This window comes from Procambarus clarkii, chromosome 28 (genome assembly GCF_040958095.1).
Source record: "Procambarus clarkii isolate CNS0578487 chromosome 28, FALCON_Pclarkii_2.0, whole genome shotgun sequence".
In the NCBI taxonomy this organism is placed as follows: domain Eukaryota; kingdom Metazoa; phylum Arthropoda; class Malacostraca; order Decapoda; family Cambaridae; genus Procambarus; species Procambarus clarkii.
Window position 1 is genome coordinate 467907 of NC_091177.1, and position 22094 is coordinate 490000.

At 44.1% G+C, this 22094-nt stretch overlaps 1 protein-coding gene across 6 annotated transcripts in view; it reads right to left on the reverse strand.

Annotated features, from left to right (window-relative positions):
• Nucleotides 1–22094, reverse strand: part of LOC123754903 (uncharacterized) — a 265794-nt gene that overhangs the window by 49091 nt on the left and 194609 nt on the right. For all 6 annotated transcript variants that reach the window (XM_069332768.1, XM_045737236.2, XM_069332770.1 and 3 more), the window contains exon 4: nucleotides 11622–14849. In XM_069332768.1, the coding sequence (XP_069188869.1) occupies nucleotides 11622–14849 (3228 nt within the window). The remainder of the gene's footprint in view (nucleotides 1–11621; nucleotides 14850–22094) is intronic.

Below are 22094 nucleotides of genomic sequence, written 5' to 3' on the forward strand. Positions count from 1 at the left end.
CCTAAACGTGAACGGCCAGGAAAGCCAAACCCCGAGAACTTAGAAAACGAGTCACCTGAAGCCACCAACCCCAAAGAGGCAAGGACCGTAACAAACCCCCTCGGTTCAGGCAATGAACCACAAAGGAGCAGTCCGAATGGAGCTGGATCGTCGATCTGTAGCGACCCGAACCTTCCAAAGAGACATCCACACCTCTGCAAACTCCCGCACCGTGCAGTGTGCCCGGCCTGACAGAAGGACGGACCCCATCGCCCCTAGCCGACCTGATGGGCACTTGTCACAAAGCCCCAGACAAGAGACGACATGTCCGTAAACATATCGAGTGATGGCTCGGGTAGGCACCAAGGCCCTGAACCCTGAAAAGCCCAAAGAGGAAGCCGGCGACACAGCAGCTAACACAAGGTCCCCAGAGGGCCGAACCCAGCGGTCATGAGAGAGCAGAAGGGATGTCCCTGAAGGAACCAAAACACCCGACAAAGCCAAACCCAACCCGGCAGGTAGACCAGCATAGTAAAGTTCAGGCTCCCACACAAACCCTCGAGCAACCACAAAGTGACCCGGGAGCCCCCCTGAAACAAGTGAAGGCAGAAGCGCAGTCGAAGCAGACACTCAGGAGGGAGAGACAAGGAAGCGGTCAGAGAGTCCCACACAAGACCCAGCCAAGTCTGAACCTGACAGGGAACCAGATGGGACTTCTGCCAGTTCACCAGAAACTCGAACCCAGTGAGTTGGGAAAGAACCAAATCCCTGCCGAGCAGACACGCAGACTGGCTGGAAGCTCAGACCAGTCAGTCGTCGAGGTAGGCCAGCACCCAAACCCCTAGGAGACACAGACAGGCTACCACGACCCGGGTAAGGTGTATGAAAATGCGAGGTACCAGGTTCAACCCGAATGGGAGACAACAAAAGCGGTAACCAAGATGCTCCACAACAAAACCGAGCCAGTCCTTGAACCCCGGATGAATTGGGATGCCCCAATACACGTTCTAAAGGTCCAGGGACACAATCCAAGTGCCCAGCTCCAAGAGAAAACACACCCAGGACAGTAGTCATCTGAAAGGAGGGGTAATAGACCCAGGGGTTCAGATGGGACAAGTCCAGAATGAACCACAGGTCAACACAGTCCCGTTTTGGAACTGGAAACAGGTGGGAAACCTACCTGAGGGACAAGGATGCTTTGGCCACGCCCAAGCAAACTCGCTCCAAAATGACCCAACAGAGCGCAGGAGAGGATGCCTGCCCTAAATCCCCCTAAGGGGTAGGAGCCACCCAACGCTACCGGAGACTGCATGAAACAACCCGAAAGGTCCGAAAAATTGAGGGACCAGATGTGGGCAAACAGAGTGAGCCTCTCCCACCCCATTGCTCCTTCAATGGGATGAATCACGTATGGGCCAACGCCTCTTATGAGAACCTAACCGCTGCAGAGTGTAATCACCACGCCAGCCAGATGAAGACTGTTCCGAAGGCTGCATCAGCTCTGAAACTGGCACCACTGGCCTATCACAATGGAAGGAACCCCAAGCTGTGGAACGATCCTTCTGGGAAGACCCCACACAGGTCCCCCAGAGAACCAACAAGTCCAACACAGGACGACAACTGGTAGAAGCTGCCTGCAGATACTGCACCATTGCAGACTCTCCAAACAGCAAAAAACAAGGCAAAGAAAACCTGAGAGCCAGGGCCCAGGTGGATTCCATGGATGAAGCCAGCACCGCCTGCTAACACACGAGATGGGAAGCAAAAAACAGTGACAATGCATCCCACAGGATTGGCGCCAACTGCATCAAAAGAGCAGACGATGCATACACTACCGAGACTAATACACCAGACCTAGGATCGGCCCTAAACGCCACCACGTCCTCCTCAAGCCAGTCCGAGGACAGCTCGAGAAAGGAAAAGAACTGCAGACCAACGCCAACTGGCCACAGGCGCACAGGTCCTCAGCGACCAGTGAAGCCAAGAGTAGAAACCTGCACATTTAGCTGCACAAGGCCTACATCCTAAGGAAGGGCAGGGGCAAACAAGCATGCAATGAGGTGCTCAAATTCGCTCCCCCCCACCCCTCCCAGGAAATCCTTGACTACTGTATGAGCCTCAAGCATGTGAGACCAACAGAATGTATGCCACGCCTCCAACGAGAAAATGGGGCAGTCAGCAAGCCAGGATGACTTTGGAACCTCATAACAAACTCCGTAAGGAAAAAATTATCTAAATATGAAATTAGAAGGATCCATTATGGAGCCATAATCCGGATCGGGCAGGAGGCAAGCCGCAATGGCCTCCTGCACCTCACGTGGTGGGATGCGGGAGGCCAAAAACTCTAGAAGGATATGACCGAAGAACCCAAGGGAGCACGGAACCGAACTCGAGGAGAAATTGACATAAATACAACTCGTACGAGGAGGGGGGGGGGGGGGAACGAAAACCCCACTCCCTGTAACATCAAGCCTCACTTGGAGGGTACAAAAACTCAAGTGGGGCTCAACAGAACCCAAGGCCTCCCCACAAGTCATCCCCTCCACTGCCCCGGGAACCTCCCCAAGAGGACGCAGGACCGAACTGTCCTCCAAGTCCTCTGCCTCAAAAGAAAAGGCAGGAGCAGCCGAAAAAGCAGGAACGAAGGTGGCCCACTGGTCAGACCCAGTCAGAAGCTCCAGCTGGAGGAACATGCTCAAATGCTTTCCTCGCCACACTGGAAGGAGCATCCCCTGAAACTGCCAGTCTCTCAACACCAACTAAACCCTGCCCCCCGACTCCAAAACCCTCAGACACTTTGGAGACGGAAGCAGGGGCGGAGGACCAGGACGAACAACAGAATGGGAAGGAAAAGGGGGCATGGACTGAACTAAAGTCGAAGCAACTAACACCCCTTAGTTCGGGTCCCTATAACCAGAATGGGGCAGTTTTGGGGCATCCGGGGTAACAATCAATCTAGCACGATGCAGCAACCGAGCATACAACACCAAAGCTGCCTGTACCTGAAAATCATGATCTGTGGATTAAGTGTATTGTAGTACAAACAGGGAAGAAAACTCACAGGACTGACTTGAAGGCGTCACCGACCCAACAGGCAGCATGATGAAGGTACAACCGGTGAGTGTCACCCTGAGACAAGGGAGCAGAACAGCCTTCAAACTCGCATGAAGCGAGAGGGGACCCAAGATCACATCCATTGGACCAAAGAGCCCCCCCCGTCCTGCAGGGTTTCCAAATGCCCTTAGTCATGTAATCTCACTAAGGGAAACCCAGGCAGGGTACTGCTAACCGGTGCCCAAGTTACCAATCAAACTGCTAAAGCTGTACCCTGGGGATGATGTGGTCCTCCACTAGGCCCCCACGGGGGCCTAGTGGAGGACCACCAAGATTTAAACGGGTGTGACCAAAACCAAGGGGGCAGATTCCCCAACAGGCAGGAAAACAAAAACAAAACAAAAGAAAACACCACAAGAGGACAACGTGCCCAGGTAGAACAGAGCCGGCTGCTATGAGAGGTGAAAACTAGCTGCACAGTACCCTGCGCCCCAACCAGTGACAAAATTACCCCTACCCAGAGGCAAACAGTGGTGCATGAAACACCCCAACTGACTCCAAGGGTGGACAATCACTGAGTAGCAAAAGACCTCACGGAGGAAGACCCCAAGGTGACTTGTGGAAGATGGCTCCAAGCCCCAAGGGCAGTACTTACAGAACAGTACTTACTTACTTCCCTAGAAGGGTCTTCCTTCTAGGGAAGGGGACCCTAGGTACATGCAGTCCAAGTACTTGTGAAATAACTCCTGGCTTGCTCACCACTACTTAGACACTACCACACCACGCCGAAAGAGCAGAGCTCAACCCCCGCAAGCACAACTAGGTGAATACACCACAAGGCACAGAACTGGAAACACAGGAGCCAGAGGTACACAACCTTGCCAGTTCTCATCAGCCACAGAACTGCATGGTGGATATATAGCTGGCATGGGGGTTTGGGGCTTTTCCTTCCCCCTCCCAGGAAGGGGGGGGGGGGTGCAGACAGTGGTGCGGTGACATCATGCTCATTTGCTCGCTATCATTTAGTGACTTCTGTCCACTAGTTCAGATTTCAGTAGCAATATTTTAACCAAAATAAGGGTTTGTTTTGGGGTGCTTACCTTTCTAGGAACCTAACCTGGTCGATGGCAGACATAGAATGCTTCCAACCACACAGGGGTTTCTATAGGCCATTGCTCCTCATGGCTCTCTGACGGGGGTCAGGTTCTGGCTCGTGGTCCGTGGTCTAGAACTCTATGCGCATTGACTGATGCCAGGGTCAAATATATTTATATCATCCCAGTTACCTCCGGGAAGCCAAAAGGGCTCCCCCAAGAAAGTTTAGACAATGGTGGCAGAGTACTTCTGCAGCCTCCCTCAGCAGCCATGGTGAGATTAGGTCTGGCCCCATCGATTTTATGTTCCCCAGGATTTTTTCTCATCTTTTCCACCATGACTACAATGCCATTTATTATTTCCTCTAGCCTTTCATCTTGCAACATTGGTCTCCATACAGATTCTAACATAAAGACCTCCTGAAATCTTTCGTTAAATCCCTCGCATATCTATTTATTCTCTATGAGAGCTCCCTCTTGAGTACAGGTAACCCCCACCGCAACCAGTCCCGCAGTGGGGTTACCTGTACCATAATCAGAGTGCATGGTCTCTCACTGTTGTTGTTCTCCTTACATGGCTATAAAACAGCTTTGGTTCTTCCTTAGCTTTTGTAGCAATGCCATTTTCAAATTGCTTCTCTGCTTCTCTCATAATTTGGATGTATTCATTCCTTTTTCTCTTTTGTGTCTATCTATTGTTCTCTGTTCCAATTTCTCTACCTTTTTCAGGTTTTTAATCCCTTTTGAACCAAGGGTTACCTTTACTTATTTCATCTACTTCCTCCTTCAGTGGTATGAACTGTTTTGCTGCATCTACACATTTACGAGTAATGAAATCCAGTATTGTGTTTGCTGTCTTCCCTTCCAATTCTCTTTCCCATTGGATTTTACACAGAAAGTTCCTCATCCTGTTGTAGTCCCCATATCTGTAATCTCTCTTCTTGAATGGGTTTCTTTGTGCAACCAATTTCTTCGTCTCCATTATATATTCAAGCATGACAATGCAATGGTCACTATATGCTAGAGGCATCTCATACTCTATTTTTTTTCCAACATCTGCTTCATTTTGGGAAAACACTAAGTCTAGTGTTGCTGTTAGACAGTCTCCTCTCACTCTTGTTGGTTCTGACATTGCGTGTGTCGCAATGTCAGAACAAAAGAAGTGTTTGAAACACACAACACAAAAACGCCAATTGATGTGCCACGCCAAACGCCAAACGAGATGTGCCAATATGTGTCCTCGAGGTTCAGGGACACCATCAAAGCTCTAGCCTGTAATGGCAGGCGATCCTGCCAAAGAATAGCCATGCAGAAGGCCTTGCATGGGATAAAGACATTCAGACCCTAAAGATTGAGGATGTTCTGAAGGTTTGTTGAATACCACTTTATGATCCGGAACAACTGGGACACCCACCAAAGGGACAAGGTCAACTTGACCATGCCCCAGGCCAACCAATCCGCAATAATCAGACTCAGAGCTGGGTAGGTCTCTTGACCGAACAGACCCGACCCCAAATAAGGGGGAAGGGACCGACCAACTACCACTAAAGAAAAAGAGGAGAGGGAAAAACTACTTAAAACACCCACAAATCGTGGGACCAGGAGCCAGCAAAATTTGCCCAACACCACTCCCTAACCCCAACATGTCAAAGGGGTGAACCATGAAAGGTCCGGTAAGAACCGGGAGTGGAACGAAATCTCCGCGATGTGCAATTACGACGACAAGCAGAGGCAGAGGCATTGGCGGCGGCTGCGGCCTCAGGAGGTGCAATGACCTGGGAACCTGACCCCTCCTAAAGACCCACCTCGGCCCACAACAGGCAAAGTCCCCACCTGACCAGACCACCTACAAGAGAGGACAGAACCACTTGAACCACCACACCAGATCAATAAAAAGGCACTGTTGAAACAGCCTGTGCAACATTATCTTCGGGAAAGAGGAGAACCAAAAAGGCAGTGGTGGCCACAAAGGTAAGAGACAATGCCAAGGACACCTTGAGCATCTTCATGAGAACACAGACATGCAAACGTGCTCTGTGTTCATCCCTAATAAGAGCTCCAGATGCAGAGGCAGCTGAACTTGAAGCTGCCTCTTGCTCACATCTTAGGGAAGCGCCAGAGCAAGCAGACAGGATTGAAGTGGAGCAACTTAGAAACACACCTGCTCAGAAACACCTGAAGAATAAACTCGCCTCTCGCCAGTCAAGTGAATGGGAATGACAGAACCTCTCTCTCAATACCCCAACGAAAGGAGATGGTTATAAGCCAGTCCAGATGAGCATGAAACATCAAACTGCAGCCAATAAACAGAGACCCAAACTCAAAAGAAGCCGAGTCCATCACAGAAAAGAGGTCCAAGGTATGCAGGAGGTAATTAAATAAATTTGCATAAACCACCCAAAGGTGCAGCATGGGAGAATGGAAATCTCTAGAAAAACGATGAATCCAAATTACTTAATGGGACCTGGAAACAAACCCGAGGGTGGGCAGCCGGGTGGTCTAATTCATACATGGATTAGGAATAAGAAAAATGATCTTTGCTGCAAAACGGAACCCTCCACAGTGAGGACCAAAACCCACGAAGGGCTGAAAGGCACCCAAGGGCCCAAAATATGCCCTCAGCCCTGGAAGTCTGCCACCGAGCCCTTAGGGCATGGATGACGTCCTCACTCAACACCTACGACAGGATTCCTTTGTGCCCTAAAGGAGGAGGATTGTGGAGTTAGACCCATTGCCATAGGCATCACACTGCGGCACCTCATTGCCAGGGCAGCTATTAGGAACATCCATAAGGAAGCTGCAACGATACCTCGACTCCATCAATTAGGTTTTGGTGTTCCAATGGTAGTAAAGCAGCAGCTCATGCAGCACGAGCCTATGGGGAACCACCACCTTCAGCACCTCCCTGAATACAAGTCATTAATTAAACTAGACTTTAAAAATGCTTTCAACCGGGTAAAAAGAGAGATGTGGTACTGGAAGCAGTTCCAACAACCTTTCCTTCATTTCAGCAGGTTACAAAAAGAATCGACACTGTTGTTTGGGGAACATGAAGTAGTTTCTGCAGAAGGTGTCTACCTGCGAGACCCTCTTGCTCCTTTCCTGTTTTTGCATGGCGACTGAAGAGGTCACAAGCAAGTTGACCAGCAATCTCAACTTCTGGTTCCTGGATGATGGCATCCTAGCAAGAACACAAATCCCTTCTAGGGGATCTTCAGCAGGTGAAATCTAAGGGAGAGGAGTTAGGACTCGCCCTAAATCCGTCGAAGTGTGAAATCACCTCATCTAACCAACCAATCATAAATACAGTAAGAACCATCTTACCAGGAGCTCCAGTGATCACCCTTGCCAACAGTGTGCTGCTAGAGGCACCTTTGGACTCGAATATCATTGATATAATCTAGAAGAATTAGAAGATAAAAGAATTATAAGATAAAAAGATAAAAACGAAGCACTAATAAATTCCCTGTAACCTACCTTAACCATCTATTGTCAACCCATGTCTGTTTTTTTAAACAACGCTGTTTATCAACCTAATTGTATTTGTGCTGCTTTTTCAGCCATGTTCCCCCCTTTTTTTCTTTATTTTTATTTGTTCTCGACACATTTTATTCTTTATACTCAATTAGTATTAAGTTTTAGTCATTAATGTTTTTCCTGCCCGAAACGCTTTGCGTAATAGTGGCTTTAGGCATTGTATGTACTAGCTCTATCTATAAATCGATCAATTTTTGTAAAATCTCTTGTATGTATGTACCTTACCTGAATAAACATTTATTATTTATTTATAAGAAGCTAATCTAGAAGATGCTACTCAGGGCAGCATACTTGGCCCTCTCCTCTTTCTCATCTACATTAATGACCTTCCAAATGCCTCCCAACACCTCAAACCAATTCTGTTTGCTGACGACACAACCTTAATTTACTCCTGTCCTGACCTTCTTACTTTAAATGTCACAGTGAATACTGAGCTAAATAAAGTCCATCTTTGGTTGACAAACTCACCCTCAACATTGAAAAAACTTTCTATATTTTGTTTGGCAATAAATCCTCAAATAAAATAAATCTCAGGATAACCAATACCCAAATTTGTAATAAAGTAGATGGCAAATTCTTTGGCGTTCTCGTTGACCATAAGCTGAATTTTCAGGGATACGTTCTAAATATATCAAAAAAAGTTTAAAAAACTGTTGGCATTCTTTCTAAGATCAGATATTATGTACCTCGCACTGCCCTGGTGACACTAATACTCTCTCAACGATCCTTATCTCAACTATGGTATTTGTGCTTGGGGTTCTACTACCCAAAATCATTTACATCCTCTAATTACTCAACATAAACCTGCTGTTAGGACAATATTCAACTCTGGCCCTAGACATCACTCGGTACCCCCTACTCAAATCTCTGAATGTTAGATATTAAGTCACTGCACATCCTCTCATGTGTATTTATTTATTTATTTATATATATATATATATATATATATATATATATATATATATATATATATATAACTAATATATAGTATTATATTAGTATATATATATATAAAATATATATATATGTATATATATATATATATATATATATATATATAGGCAAGTTGTGCATATATATATATATATATATATATATATATATATATATATATATATATATATATATATATATGCACAACTTGCCTAAACACGCAAGAGAAGTTATACAACCTTAGAACACTTTCCCACCAGGAGTTTCGAACCCTAGCCAGCACAGATGCCTTACAGCAACTGGCATAACTGGTACGCCTTTAAAGGCGTACCAGTTATGCCAGTTGCTGTAAGGCTTCTGTGCTGGCTAGGGTTCGAATCTCCTGGTGGGAAAGTGTTCTAAGGTTGTGTGTACTCGCCTAGTTGTACTCACCTAGTTGTGTTTGCGGGGGTTGAGCTCTGGCTCTTTGGTCCCGCCTCTCAACCGCCTCTGTGTGTGTGTGTGTGTGTGTGTGTGTGTGTGTACACATATTATATATATATATATATATATATATATATATATATATATATATATATATATATATATATATATATATATATATATATATATATATATACATATACATATATACATATACATATACACATACACACATTATATATTATATATATATATTATATATGTCGTACCTAGTAGCCAGAACGCACTTTTCAGCCTACTATGCAAGGCCAGATTTGCCTAATAAGCCAAGTTTTCATGAATTAATTGTTTTTCGGCTACCTAACCTACTTAACCTAACCTAACCTAACTTTTTCGGCTACCTAACCTAACCTATAAAGATAGGTTAGGTTAGGTAGGGTTGGTTAGGTTCGGTCATATATCTACGTTAATTTTAACTCCAGTAAAAAAAAATTGACATCATACATAATGAAATGGGTAGCTTTATCATTTCATAAGACAAAAATTAGAGAAAATATATTAATTCATGAAAACTTGGCTTATTAGGCAAATCGGGCCTTGCATAGTAGGCCGAGAAGTGCATTCTGGCTACTAGGTACGACATTATATATATATATATATATATATATATATATATATATATATATATATATATATATATATATATATATATATATATATATGTATATATATATATGTATATATATATATATATATATATATATATATATATATATATATATATATATATATATATATATATATATATAAAACGCTGAACTGTAATGTCAATCCTGACCTTAAAAGCTTCATTGAAGGTTGTAACAGAACCCATGAGCACCACACCAAAAATAAAAACCTTTTTGATATTCCAAGAGTATGACTTAATCAAACTAGAAATGCTCTACAAATCAAGGGACCCAGAATGTGGAATGACCTTCCCAACCATGTTAAAGACTGTACCTCTCTCAACCAGTTTAAGATTAAAACTAAGCCCTACCTAATTAACTCCCTGTAACCTACCTTACCCCTATAATGTCAACCCATGTCTGCTATTTTTAAACAATGCCGTTTGTTGACCAAATGTATTTTTTTTTTGCAGTTTTTCTGCCATTTTCCCCCCTTTTTTATTTTTATATTTTCTCAACACATTTTATACTCTAATCTCAATTAGTATTAAGTTTTAGTCTTTAGTGTTTTTCCTGCCCGAAACGCTTTGCGTTATAGTGGCTTTAGGCATTGTATGTACTAGCTCTATCTATAAATTCATCAATATTTGTATCACACCTTGTATGTATGTACTTTACCTGAATAAACATTTGACATTTGAAGAAAAGATGAATGACCTGAGGAGAATGGAGGAAAGAATGTGTGTTCTGGATGCACACAATGCTTTGTACTTCCTCACAAGGTGCCTGGCATTGCCCAGGCTTACCTATTTCCTAAGAGGTGCTCCCTCTTTCGATAGCCCAACGCGACCAACTTTTCCAAACGACTGCAAACAGGTCAAATGGGACAACCCCATAATGGAGAACATTAACAGCCATGCTGAAGGCAGTTTCAGGGAAAGACAAAGCATTCCTCCTCACTGTGCAAGCCCCTCCTCTCCCCATCCTCTAGCAAGCTAGGAACTTCCTGTTGGCTATCCCTAATTCCACCTTAGGCACCCGCCTGGATCATCGAGACGTAAGTATTGGTATTGCCCTGTGCCTTTCCGCCCCCATCTCCATCGAACACCGGTGTACCTGTGGCTATGCATGGGCAGACCAATACAGCAGTCACGGTCTTATCAGACATAAGTCACAGGGAAAGATTGCCACACATGAAGCAGTCAATGACATCACGAGAAATTTGGATACAGCTGGGTGTGTAGCATAATGGGAACTTCAGTTACGTTGATCTGACAATAGTCACAAACGCCCAGATGGTGTCCCTCTCCAGCCATGGAGGGATAGTAAACAGATTGTGTGGGACTATACTTTGGCTGATACCCATCTACCTCACAGTACAGCTGATGGAAGCAGGGCAGCCCACCTTCAGGGAGATCCAGAAAACTAATAAGTACAGGAACTTGGAACACTGTTGCAGATGCAGGACAATATGCTCTGAGATCCTGGGTGCCTGGGCTAAATGTGCACTTAAGTTCTTCAAAGGACATGGGTGAGGAATTCATTAAGCAAACTAGAGACTCGAGAGCGGCCAATTTCTTGTTCCAGTGCCTCATTGTCAAACAATGCTTGCTGTATCTTGGGCACGCACCCCACTTTCGAAGAGTTGAACGAGGTCTTAGAACAGTGATTGTGTGTGTGTGTGTGTGTGTGTGTGTGTGTGTGTGTGTGTGTGTGTGTGTGTGTGTGTGTGTGTTTCTTCTCTGTAAACTCTTAATACAATGTCAACACAATGCAATAACATAAATCATATTGTATAAAATAATGAAAACATAAGGGTGGTAAGATAAGAAAATACTCGTGTGTTCAGGGAGAATCCCAGTTCTTTTCTGAATACCCCTTATTCTCTTCTCCTAGGCTATGGGTCCCTACAATTGCACCAGCATATTCTTACCTTTCTCAGGAAGTTCTCCATGTGTACCATCTTCAGCACCCTCAGCAGCAGGAGGTTCTTCTGGATCTATGACGTGTGTAGAGCTCTCGGTGGTTTCACCTGTGGCTGTCGGGGCAACCAAGATTCGTGAGTCCAAGTTAGAGCCAGCAGAGGCAGTAGGGAGAGTGGCTACAGATGCTGAGGACATGGGGACATCATGAGGAACCGCAGACTCTGAGGATTCTAGTATGATGGTGGGTAGTGATGGGACTGATGATATGTTTGCAATGTCTGTTGTTGAGGGGGTAGCTAAAATAGTCTTACCAGAAGAGCTTGGCAATATTTCTGGTATATACACAGTAGGGGAAGAAGGTAGTTTTTCTGTAACTATAATAGTTGGCTCATGGGTGGTCTCCTCCGCCACTGATTCTCCATCAGATACAGTAGAACCAGTTGAAGAAGTTGGTATAGATTCTGTGAATGTTGGTGCCAGGGGTATCGAAGTAACTTCATTTTCTAATGAGGTGAGAATTGTCATGGGGAAATCAATAGAAGAATCAGTTTCATCCTTCAGTGACGTGCGAATTGTCGTGGGGAAAGCAAAAGGAGATGATTCTATTTCATCCTTCAATGAGGTGTGAATTGTCGTGGGGAAAGTAACAGAAGATTCTAATTCAACCTCTGAGGTGTGAATTGTCGTTGGGGAAGCAATATGAGAAGAATCCATTTCGTCCGTCAATGAGGTATGAATTGTCGTTGGGAAAGCAATAGGAGATAATTCAATTTCATCTTTCAGTGAAGTGTAAAATGTTGTGGGGGAGGTAACAGGAGAAGATTCATCTTCATCCTTAACAATAACACTAGAGATTAAATACTCATCTACAAACAAATGTTCACTGGGCATGACACTGTCTGACTCGAGACCAGTTTCTTGCACAGTGGTGGCAGTAAAGAAATCAGGGACAGAAGTTGAGGGTGCAGACATTGTGTTGGAAGCATCAAACAGTGCAAAGAGTGTAGCAGTGCTTTCATCTACTGCAGTGAGAGAAGTTGGAGAAGGAATGCTATTAGTCTCAGGCCATACTTCAGTATGAATTAAGATACCAGGTTGAATGGTATTACTTTTGATTGGTGTAAAACCACCTGTCATTTCTGGGGATACTGGAGAAACATTTGAAGTGATAGGTATCATAGTAGAGGGTAAGGTTACCGACACACTTTGGCCAGTGTCTTCGGCTGGGTCCAAAACAGGAGTCCAAGTGGCACTGCCAGTTACAGCTGTTACACTGTTAACTTCAGTCGTCCTGACCACAGATAATGACTGGAGGATTGTGTCTGAAGTGTCTGGCGATTTACTTTTAGAAAACTCTTTGTCTATGCTTAAAGTATCACTTAAAATATCCTTTGATAAATCAATATCTGGGGTTATTTCTAATATCTCATTGGGAGTATCTGAAGTGGTGGATTCTGTACTGCCTACTGTGGGAATGATAGACACTAACACTGTAACACTGGGAGTGATATCTATTGCATCTGAAGGCGAGTGAGTGGCAAGGACAGGACTTGGATGATCACTTTCATATTCGGCACTAAAATCATCTAGAGAAACTGTTAAAGACGGCACAAGAGTCTCGGGCAGCTCCTCAACACTGAGCGTGGAGGGCACGAGGGCAGGAGTTGGGGAGGCTTCGGATTCTATGGGCTCATTTATGTTTTCATCAATGAGAGATGGGGAAGTGGTAAAAGCAGTTATGGTATTGGTAGCTGGGGTAATAGCAGCTGAAGTTTTTGGTTGCGTGCTTAATAGCTGTGTATTTACAGTTCGAGAAGGCGATGATTGCGATAAAAGCATCCACAAAGGGGTTCTAGAGGAATTTGCAGCCTGCGAAGTACGTATAAAAGTAGGCTTTACACTACCCAGGGCATTTGTTCTCGTAGTTCTCACTAGCTCACTAAATGGAGCAGGAGCAGAGGTTGTGGCTGAAGAGACAAGCTGTAGTTCATCTATACCTGGTACCACTACATCGGGGTCAGCAAAGGATTCATCAACTGGAACTTCACCCGCTGTTGTGGATTCAATGTCATCTCCAGGAGAAGTTGGGTGATCCATCGGAGGCTTTAGTCCTGTGGTTTCCGGTTCAAGGTCTTGGACTTCCTCAGTTACAAATGTTACGTTGTTAGTATTCAATTTACCATCTACATTATTAACAACAACTTCACCCTCTGCCGTCCCATTAAGTACAGTAGAAGTAGAAGGAAAATTAGGAACCAGGTCCAAGACGGGAGTAGCAGCTAAGGTATGAGATGAGAAGTTAACTTCGGCCTTGGTCATCACTGATGAATGTGAATCAAACAGTGAAGGAGTGACGGAAAATGGTCTTGCAGCTTCGATGAGAGCACTGGACTGAAGATCTGAAATGCTTGATGACAGGTCAATGACCGGTCGGCTGAGATCAGGTCGACCAGAAGGCATTGCCGACACAGGGGTACTTAGGTCATCTTGATCAAAGAGAGGTCCTGGAACAGGTGTTGGAGCAACTGAAGTCAGATCAAAGAAATACTGTGTTACTGGCACCTTGCTCACAGTAAATGATGGTACAATAGAAGGAACTGGTGTGATGACAGACGAGGCTGGAGCAAGGGGGAAGACAGATGGCAGAGGATCAGTTGGAAATCTTATTGTTGGTCTTCGTGCTGGTCTACTGTCATTGTCTAAAAGCTGTGAGGGCCAATTAGGCAACCACATGTCTCTGTCATCATCTGAGAGGACTCGAACCACTGATGATGGACGAGTAAATGCCACGGATGGCTCCGGCACAGTTGGTGTGAGAGTGTCTCCTCCAGAGAACACAATGCGACGTGTCAGTTGGGGTATGGCCGAAGTTGCACCTCCAGTTTCTCTATCATCAATCTTCCTTTCGAGACCAGTGGAATACTCGTAATCCATAGCTCCTGTTCTCTTGTTGAATTCGTCGTTAGAAAGACCACCGAACTCTGTCGTCACTTCTAGCCCATCTGCTAGGTCGTCATCGAAGTCGGGCAGGGTTGTTTCCTCTTGAGACTTGTTTGTGGCCGCTGCAGGATCACCAACTGATGTGACCGAGCTATAATTGCCAGCATCTTGAGCCACTTCAGCATCAGTAGTATTTACAAGATCGTTAATATTAATATCGGCTGCACCAGCAGTTGCGTCCAAGTCGTCAACGAGGAAGGAGTCTACGCCGCCAACACTCAGCTGACATCTCACACCTGAAAGAAAATTACAGTTAACACATGTGGCTAATAAATGGTTAGAAAATACAATAAAAAATCTAAGTTGTGTTATAAGGTTTAATCAAAAGAAATTAGAGTGCTGAACTTTATATTTTGGATAATTATTATTATTTTGGCTTTTGTACTTGAAAATTAAATAACGTTAACAGGGGAAGTAGTAATGAAAACACTCTCACCCCAGACAAACAGCATGAACTCCAAGAACATTACATGATCAAAAACAGAACAATTAAGCAGGAAAGGCACGAAGAACGGGTCGAAAAAAGCAAGAACAATAACATAAGGTCTAAATTAAAATTATAACAATCAGTACCAAGCAACATCCGCTAGGGTCTGATTAAGACTTTCAGGCGTGCACAATAAACTACTACTAACAAGTTGGGTATGGGGTGCACAATAAACTACTACTAACAAGTTGGGTATGGGGTGCACAATAAACTACTACTAACAAGTTGGGTATGGGGTGCACAATAAACTACTACTAACAAGTTGGGTATGGGGTGCACAATAAACTACTACTAACAAGTTGGGTATGGGGTGCACAATAAACTACTACTAACAAGTTGGGTATGGGGTGCACAATAAACTACTACTAACAAGTTGGGTATGGGGTGCACAATAAACTACTACTAACAAGTTGGGTATGGGGTGCACAATAAACTACTACTAACAAGTTGGGTATGGGGTGCACAATAAACTACTACCAACAAGTTGGGTATGGGGTGCACAATAAACTACGACTAACAAGTTGGGTATGGGGTGCACAATAAACTACTACTAACAAGTTGGGTATGGGGTGCACAATAAACTACTACTAACAAGTTGGGTATGGGGTGCACAATAAACTACCACCACCAAGTTGGGTATGGGGAGCACAATAAACTACCACCACCAAGTTGGGTATGGGGTGCACAATAAACTACTACCAACAAGTTGGGTATGGGGTGCACAATAAACTACCACCAACAGGTTGGGTATGGGGTGCACAATAAACTACCACCAACAAGTTGGGTATGGGGTGCACAATAAACTACCACCAACAAGTTGGGTATGGGGTGCACAATAAACTACTACCAACAAGTTGGGTATGGGGTGCACAATAAACTACTACCAACAAGTTGGGTATGGGGTGCACAATAAACTACCACCAACAGGTTGGGTATGGGGTGCACAATAAACTACCACCACCAAGTTGGGTATGGGGAGCACAATAAACTACCACCACCAAGTTGGGTATGGGGTGCACAATAAACTACCACCACCAAGTTGGGTATGGGGTGCACAATAAACTACCACCAACAGGTTGGGTATGGGGTGCACAATAAACGACTACCAACAAGTTGGGTATGGGGTGCACAATAAACTACCACCAACAGGTTGGGTATGGGGTGCACAATAAACTACCACCAACAAGTTGGGTATGGGGTGCACAATAAACTACCACCAACAAGTTGGGTATGGGGTGCACAATAAACTACTACCAACAAGTTGGGTATGGGGTGCACAATAAACTACTACCAACAAGTTGGGTATGGGGTGCACAATAAACTACCACCAACAGGTTGGGTATGGGGTGCACAATAAACTACCACCACCAAGTTGGGTATGGGGAGCACAATAAACTACCACCACCAAGTTGGGTATGGGGTGCACAATAAACTACCACCACCAAGTTGGGTATGGGGTGCACAATAAACTACCACCAACAGGTTGGGTATGGGGTGCACAATAAACTACCACCAACAAGTTGGGTATGGGGTGCACAATAAACTACTACCAACAAGTTGGGTATGGGGTGCACAATAAACTACTACCAACAAGTTGGGTATGGGGTGCACAATAAACTACTCACCGGTTGGGTATGGGGCGCACCACATTAGCAATTATTAACTAGCCATAACCATGAAACACGTCAGGTAAAACACGTGTCTTAAGAAAGTAAGCTCACTAGGCTAAAGGATGTCGTTAGACATCTTGCCAGTATCTTTGGTCGTTCAGCTTGGATGAAGTTCTATCTACCCCATGAAACTGTAGTGTGTGGACAGAGACCGGGCCATAGATTTATTTATTTATTTATTTATTTATTTATGCATATACAAGAATGTACATAAGGAATGTGAGGATACAATTATGGTAATTACAGTCTTGTAAAGCCACTAGCACGCGCAGCGTTTCGGGCAGGTCCTTAATCTAAGAAAATTTTAAGGAGGTAAATACTTGCAAAATTTATAGACAAAAAAATGATAACAGATTACATGGAATGAAAAAAAAAAAAGATGAGAGAAAATTATAGGTACAGTATATTAAAGCACATAGGTAGCTATGATTGATTGCAATGACAGCTTAAAATGGTAGTTGACAACAAATTGGTAGGCACAATACAGCAGAAACAATATAAGATTGATTGCAATGACAGCTTGAATGGTAGTTGACAAAAATTGGTAGTCACAATACAGCATATGGCTAGCACATAAAAGAAGACAGCAATGAACACAATGATAAGGTTGTTTGATATTACATAAAAATTAGGAGATTGGGTACCACTAGGTACAGAGCAAATTAAAGCTCAGTGTAGGAAACTAAATAGATGAAGTTAGGTACTTTTTGGTTTTGCTTTTAAATAAGGCAAAAGTTTTACAGTTTTTCAATTCACTAGGGAGTGAGTTCCATAGACTAGGTCCCTTAATTTGCATAGAGTGTTTACACAGATTAAGTTTGACCCTGGGGATATCAAAGAGATATTTATTTCTGGTGTGGTGATAATGGGTCCTATTACATCTGTCCAGGGAGAGTTTCAGAGCATGGTTTGCATTTAAGAACAGGGTTTTGTAAATGTAGTTGACACAAGAGAATGTGTGGAGGGAGTTAATATTTAGCAAGTTTAGAGATTTAAACAAGGGAGCTGAGTGTTGTCTGAAAGCAGAGTTAGTTATTATTCTGATAGCAGATTTTTGCTGTGTGATGATGGGCTTAAGGTGGTTTGCAGTGGTAGACCCCCATGCACAGATACCATAATTAAGATAGGGGTAGATTAGTGCATAATATAGTGAGAGGAGAGCAGAGTTAGGAACATAATATCTGATTTTGGAGAGTATACCAACTGTCTTAGAGACTTTCTTAGTTATGTGTTGAATGTGGGTGCTGAAGTTGAGTCTCTTGTCTAGGAATAGGCCAAGAAACTTGCCATCATTTTTATTACTGATGTTAATGTTGTCTATCTGTAGCTGAATTGCATTTGATGATTTGTTTCCAAATAAGATGTAGTAAGTCTTTTCGATGTTTAATGTTAGTTTGTTCGTTGACATCCATAAGTGGACTTTTTTTAATTCATTATTCACAACATTATTTAGTGTATGTGGGTTGAGATATACTAGATATCAAAGTATTTAGGAATTTGCTACTATTCCGTGTCACAGACTGTGCTAAATAGTCTGTATCTATATAGCACAGACAGTGCTAAATACACGCAGAAGGCGTCTATTGGCGCTTTCTTTTGATAATTATTTACATCCACGAGTGCGCGAAAATCGAACCAATTTATGGATTGTGCCAGACAAATCTAACATCGAAATCTAACATTTCAACATCACTTTATCATTAAAAGACTGTCTGAAATCTTTACATTTAAGATCGAATACATAAATCGTTTGCTATATAAAGAAATATTTTATATAGCAAACCCACGAATGGCAAAACCTCATCTCCGTTAACGAAACCACTAATTATATTCCACTTTTTTTTTTTTTTTTTTTTTTTTTGAGATATATACAAGAGTTGTTACATTCTTGTACAGCCACTAGTACGCGTAGCGTTTCGGGCAGGTCCCTGGAATACGATCCCCTGCCGCGAAGAATCGTTTTTTCATCCAAGTACACATTTTACTGTTGCGTTAAACAGAGGCTACAGTTAAGGAATTGCGCCCAGTAAATCCTCCCCGGCCAGGATACGAACCCATGACATAGCGCTCGCGGAACGCCAGGCGAGTGTCTTACCACTACACTCCACGGAGACTTGGAACTGAAGGAGACCCGTTGGTAATTATATTCCTCTGAAGCCAGTGAGAAGTGAAAGATCAGGAACAATGAGGACGAAGAACTGTGTGAACAAGATCAGGAGCAAGTTGGACGACAACATTTCAATAAGATGTGATTTCTTTGTGAAAGGATTCAGCTGCAAAAGTGTGTTCTAACTCTGGCCGACCGTGTGTGTATTCACTTAGTTGTACTTACGGGGTTGAGCTCTGCTCTGCTGTTGAGTTTCGACCTGCCTCTCAACTGTCAATCAACTGTTACTAACTACTTTTCTCACACACACACACACACACACACACACACACACACACACACACACACACACACACACACACACACACACACACACACACACACACACACACACAGAGGAGAGGATACATGGAGAGCCAAACTAATGGAGGTGGCGACAAGTAACTTTCTAAGCCAACATGTCAGGGAGCCCACTAGGATGAGAGGAAACGATGAAGCAGCGAGACTCGACCCAGTCTTCACTCTGAACGACTCCGACATAAGGGAAATCGGTTTTGAGACCCCAGTAGGAATGAGCGACCACAGTGTACTGGTGTTTGAGTGTCTGGTTGAAGAAGGGTTATTGAACTCGAGGAGGGGAACCGAAAACAAAAGGCTGGCATTCCATAAGGGTAACTATGAGGAGATAAGAAGATTCCTAACAGATATAACATGGGGAACAGAGTTTAGGGGAAAAACGGCCCAAGACATGGACTACGTCACCCAGAAATGCAAGGAGGCAGCAAACAAACATGTCCCAGTCCAAAAGGAAGACAATGAAATGAAGATGAGAAACCCATGGTTTAATCAGAGATGTAGGCTAGCTAAGCAGCAAAGTAAAAGGGCATGGAGAAACTATAGGAATAACAGGACACTTGAGAGCAGAGAAAGATACCAGAATGCCAGGAATGAATATGTCAGGATGAGAAGAGAGGCAGAAAGACAATACGAAAATGACATCGCGAACAAAGCAAAGACTCAACCTAAATTGCTGCACAGCCACATCAGGAGAAAAACAACAGTAAAGGAACAGGTAATGAAATTAAGGATAGGGGCAGAAGGATTCACTACAAACGACAAGGAAGTGTGTGAGGAACTGAATAAGAAATTCCAGGAGGTCTTCACCTTAGAGCAAGGAGAAATTCCAGAGATAAGAGAGGGAATAGTTAACCAGGAACCACTGGAAGAGTATGAGATTACCAGTGAGGAAGTAAGGAAGTTGTTACTAGAGTTGGATGTTACAAAGGCTATAGGCCCAGATGGAATCTCCTCTTGGATACTAAAGGAAGGAGCAGAAGCACTGTGCTCACCATTCTCCATAGTGTATAATAAATCACTGACAACAGGGGAACTGCCAAAAGATTGGCAAGCGGCTAATGCAGTCCCGATATATAAGAAAAGGGATAGACAGGAGGCACTGAATTACAGGCCAGTGTCCCTAACCTGCATACCATGAAAACTAATGGAGAAGATTGTGCGAAGAAAGCTAGTGGAACATCTGGAGCAAAGGAACTTTGTAACACAGCATCAACATGGGTTCAAGGATGGCAAGTTCTGCCTCACAGGGTTAAATGAATTCTACGACCAGGAAACAAAAATCAGGCAAAAAAAGAGAGGGATGGGCAGACTGCATATTTTTGGATTTCCAGAAAGCCTTTGATACAGTACCACACAAGAGGCTACTGAAAAAGCTGGAGATACAGGCTGGAGTGAAAGGGAAGGTACTCCATTGGATAAGAGAGTACCTAAGCAACAGAAGACAACGAGTCACTGTGAGGGGTGAGGTCTCGGATTGGCGAGACGTCACAAGTGGAGTCCCGCAGGGGTCAGTCCTTGGACCTATACTGTTTCCGATATATGTAAATGATCTCCTGGAGGGTATAGACTCGTTTCTCTCAATGTTTGCTGATTACGCAAAAATTATGAGGATTGAAACAGGAGGAGGATAGCAGGAGGCTACAAGATGACCTGGACAAATTTAATGAATGGTCCAACAAATGGCTGCTCAAGTTCAACCCAAGTAAATGCCAAGTAATGAAACTAGGCGGCGGAAACAGAAGGCCAGACACAGGATACAGAATGGGAGATGAAGTACTTCAGGAAACGGACAGAGAGAACGATCTAAGGGTTGATATCACACCAAACCTGCCTCCTGAAGCCCACATAAAAAGAATTACGTCTGCGGCATATACGAGACTGGTTAACATCAGAACAGCATTCAGGAACCTGTGTAATGAATCATTCGGAATCTTGTATACAACATATGTAAGACCAATCCTGGAGTATGCGGCTCCAGCATGGAGCCCGTACCTAGTCAAGCACATGACGAAGCTGGAAAAAGTTCAGAGGTATGCCACTAGGCTAGTCCCGGAGCTAAGAGGCATGAGTTACGAGGAAAGGCTGCGAGAGATGCACCTTACGACACTGGAAGACAGAAGAGTAAGGGGAGACATGATCACTACCTACAAAATCCTCAGGGGTATTGACAGGGTAGACAAGGATAAACTATTCAACACTGGTGGTACACGAACAAGGGGACACAGGTGGAAACTGAGTACCCAAATGAGCCACAGGGACCATAGAAAGAACTTTTTCAGTGTCAGAGTAGTTAACAGGTGTAATGCATTAGGCAGTGATGTGGTGGAGGCTGACTCCAAACACAGTTTCAGTTTCATATGTAGAAATAATAGAGCCCAGTAGGCTCAGGAATCTGTACATCAGTTGACTGACGGTTGAGAGGCGGGACTAAAGAGCCAGAGTTCAACACCCGCAAGTACAATTAAGTGAGAACACACACACACACATCTGTCTGCCTGTGTGTGTCTGTCTGCCTGTGTGCCTCTCTGTCTGTCTGTCTGTCTCTGTCTGTCTCTCTCTCTCTCTCTGTCTCTGTCTCTCTCTCTCTGTCTGTCTGCCTCTCTCTCTCTCTCTCTGTCTGTCTGCCTCTCTCTCTCTCTCTGTCTGTCTGCCTCTCTCTCTCTCTCTCTGTCTGTCTGCCTCTCTCTCTCTCTCTCTCTGTCTGTCTGCCTCTCTCTCTCTCTCTCTGTCTGTCTGCCTCTCTCTCTCTCTCTCTGTCTGTCTGCCTCTCTCTCTCTCTCTCTGTCTGTCTGCCTCTCTCTCTCTCTCTCTGTCTGTCTGCCTCTCTCTCTCTCTCTCTCTGTCTGTCTGCCTCTCTCTC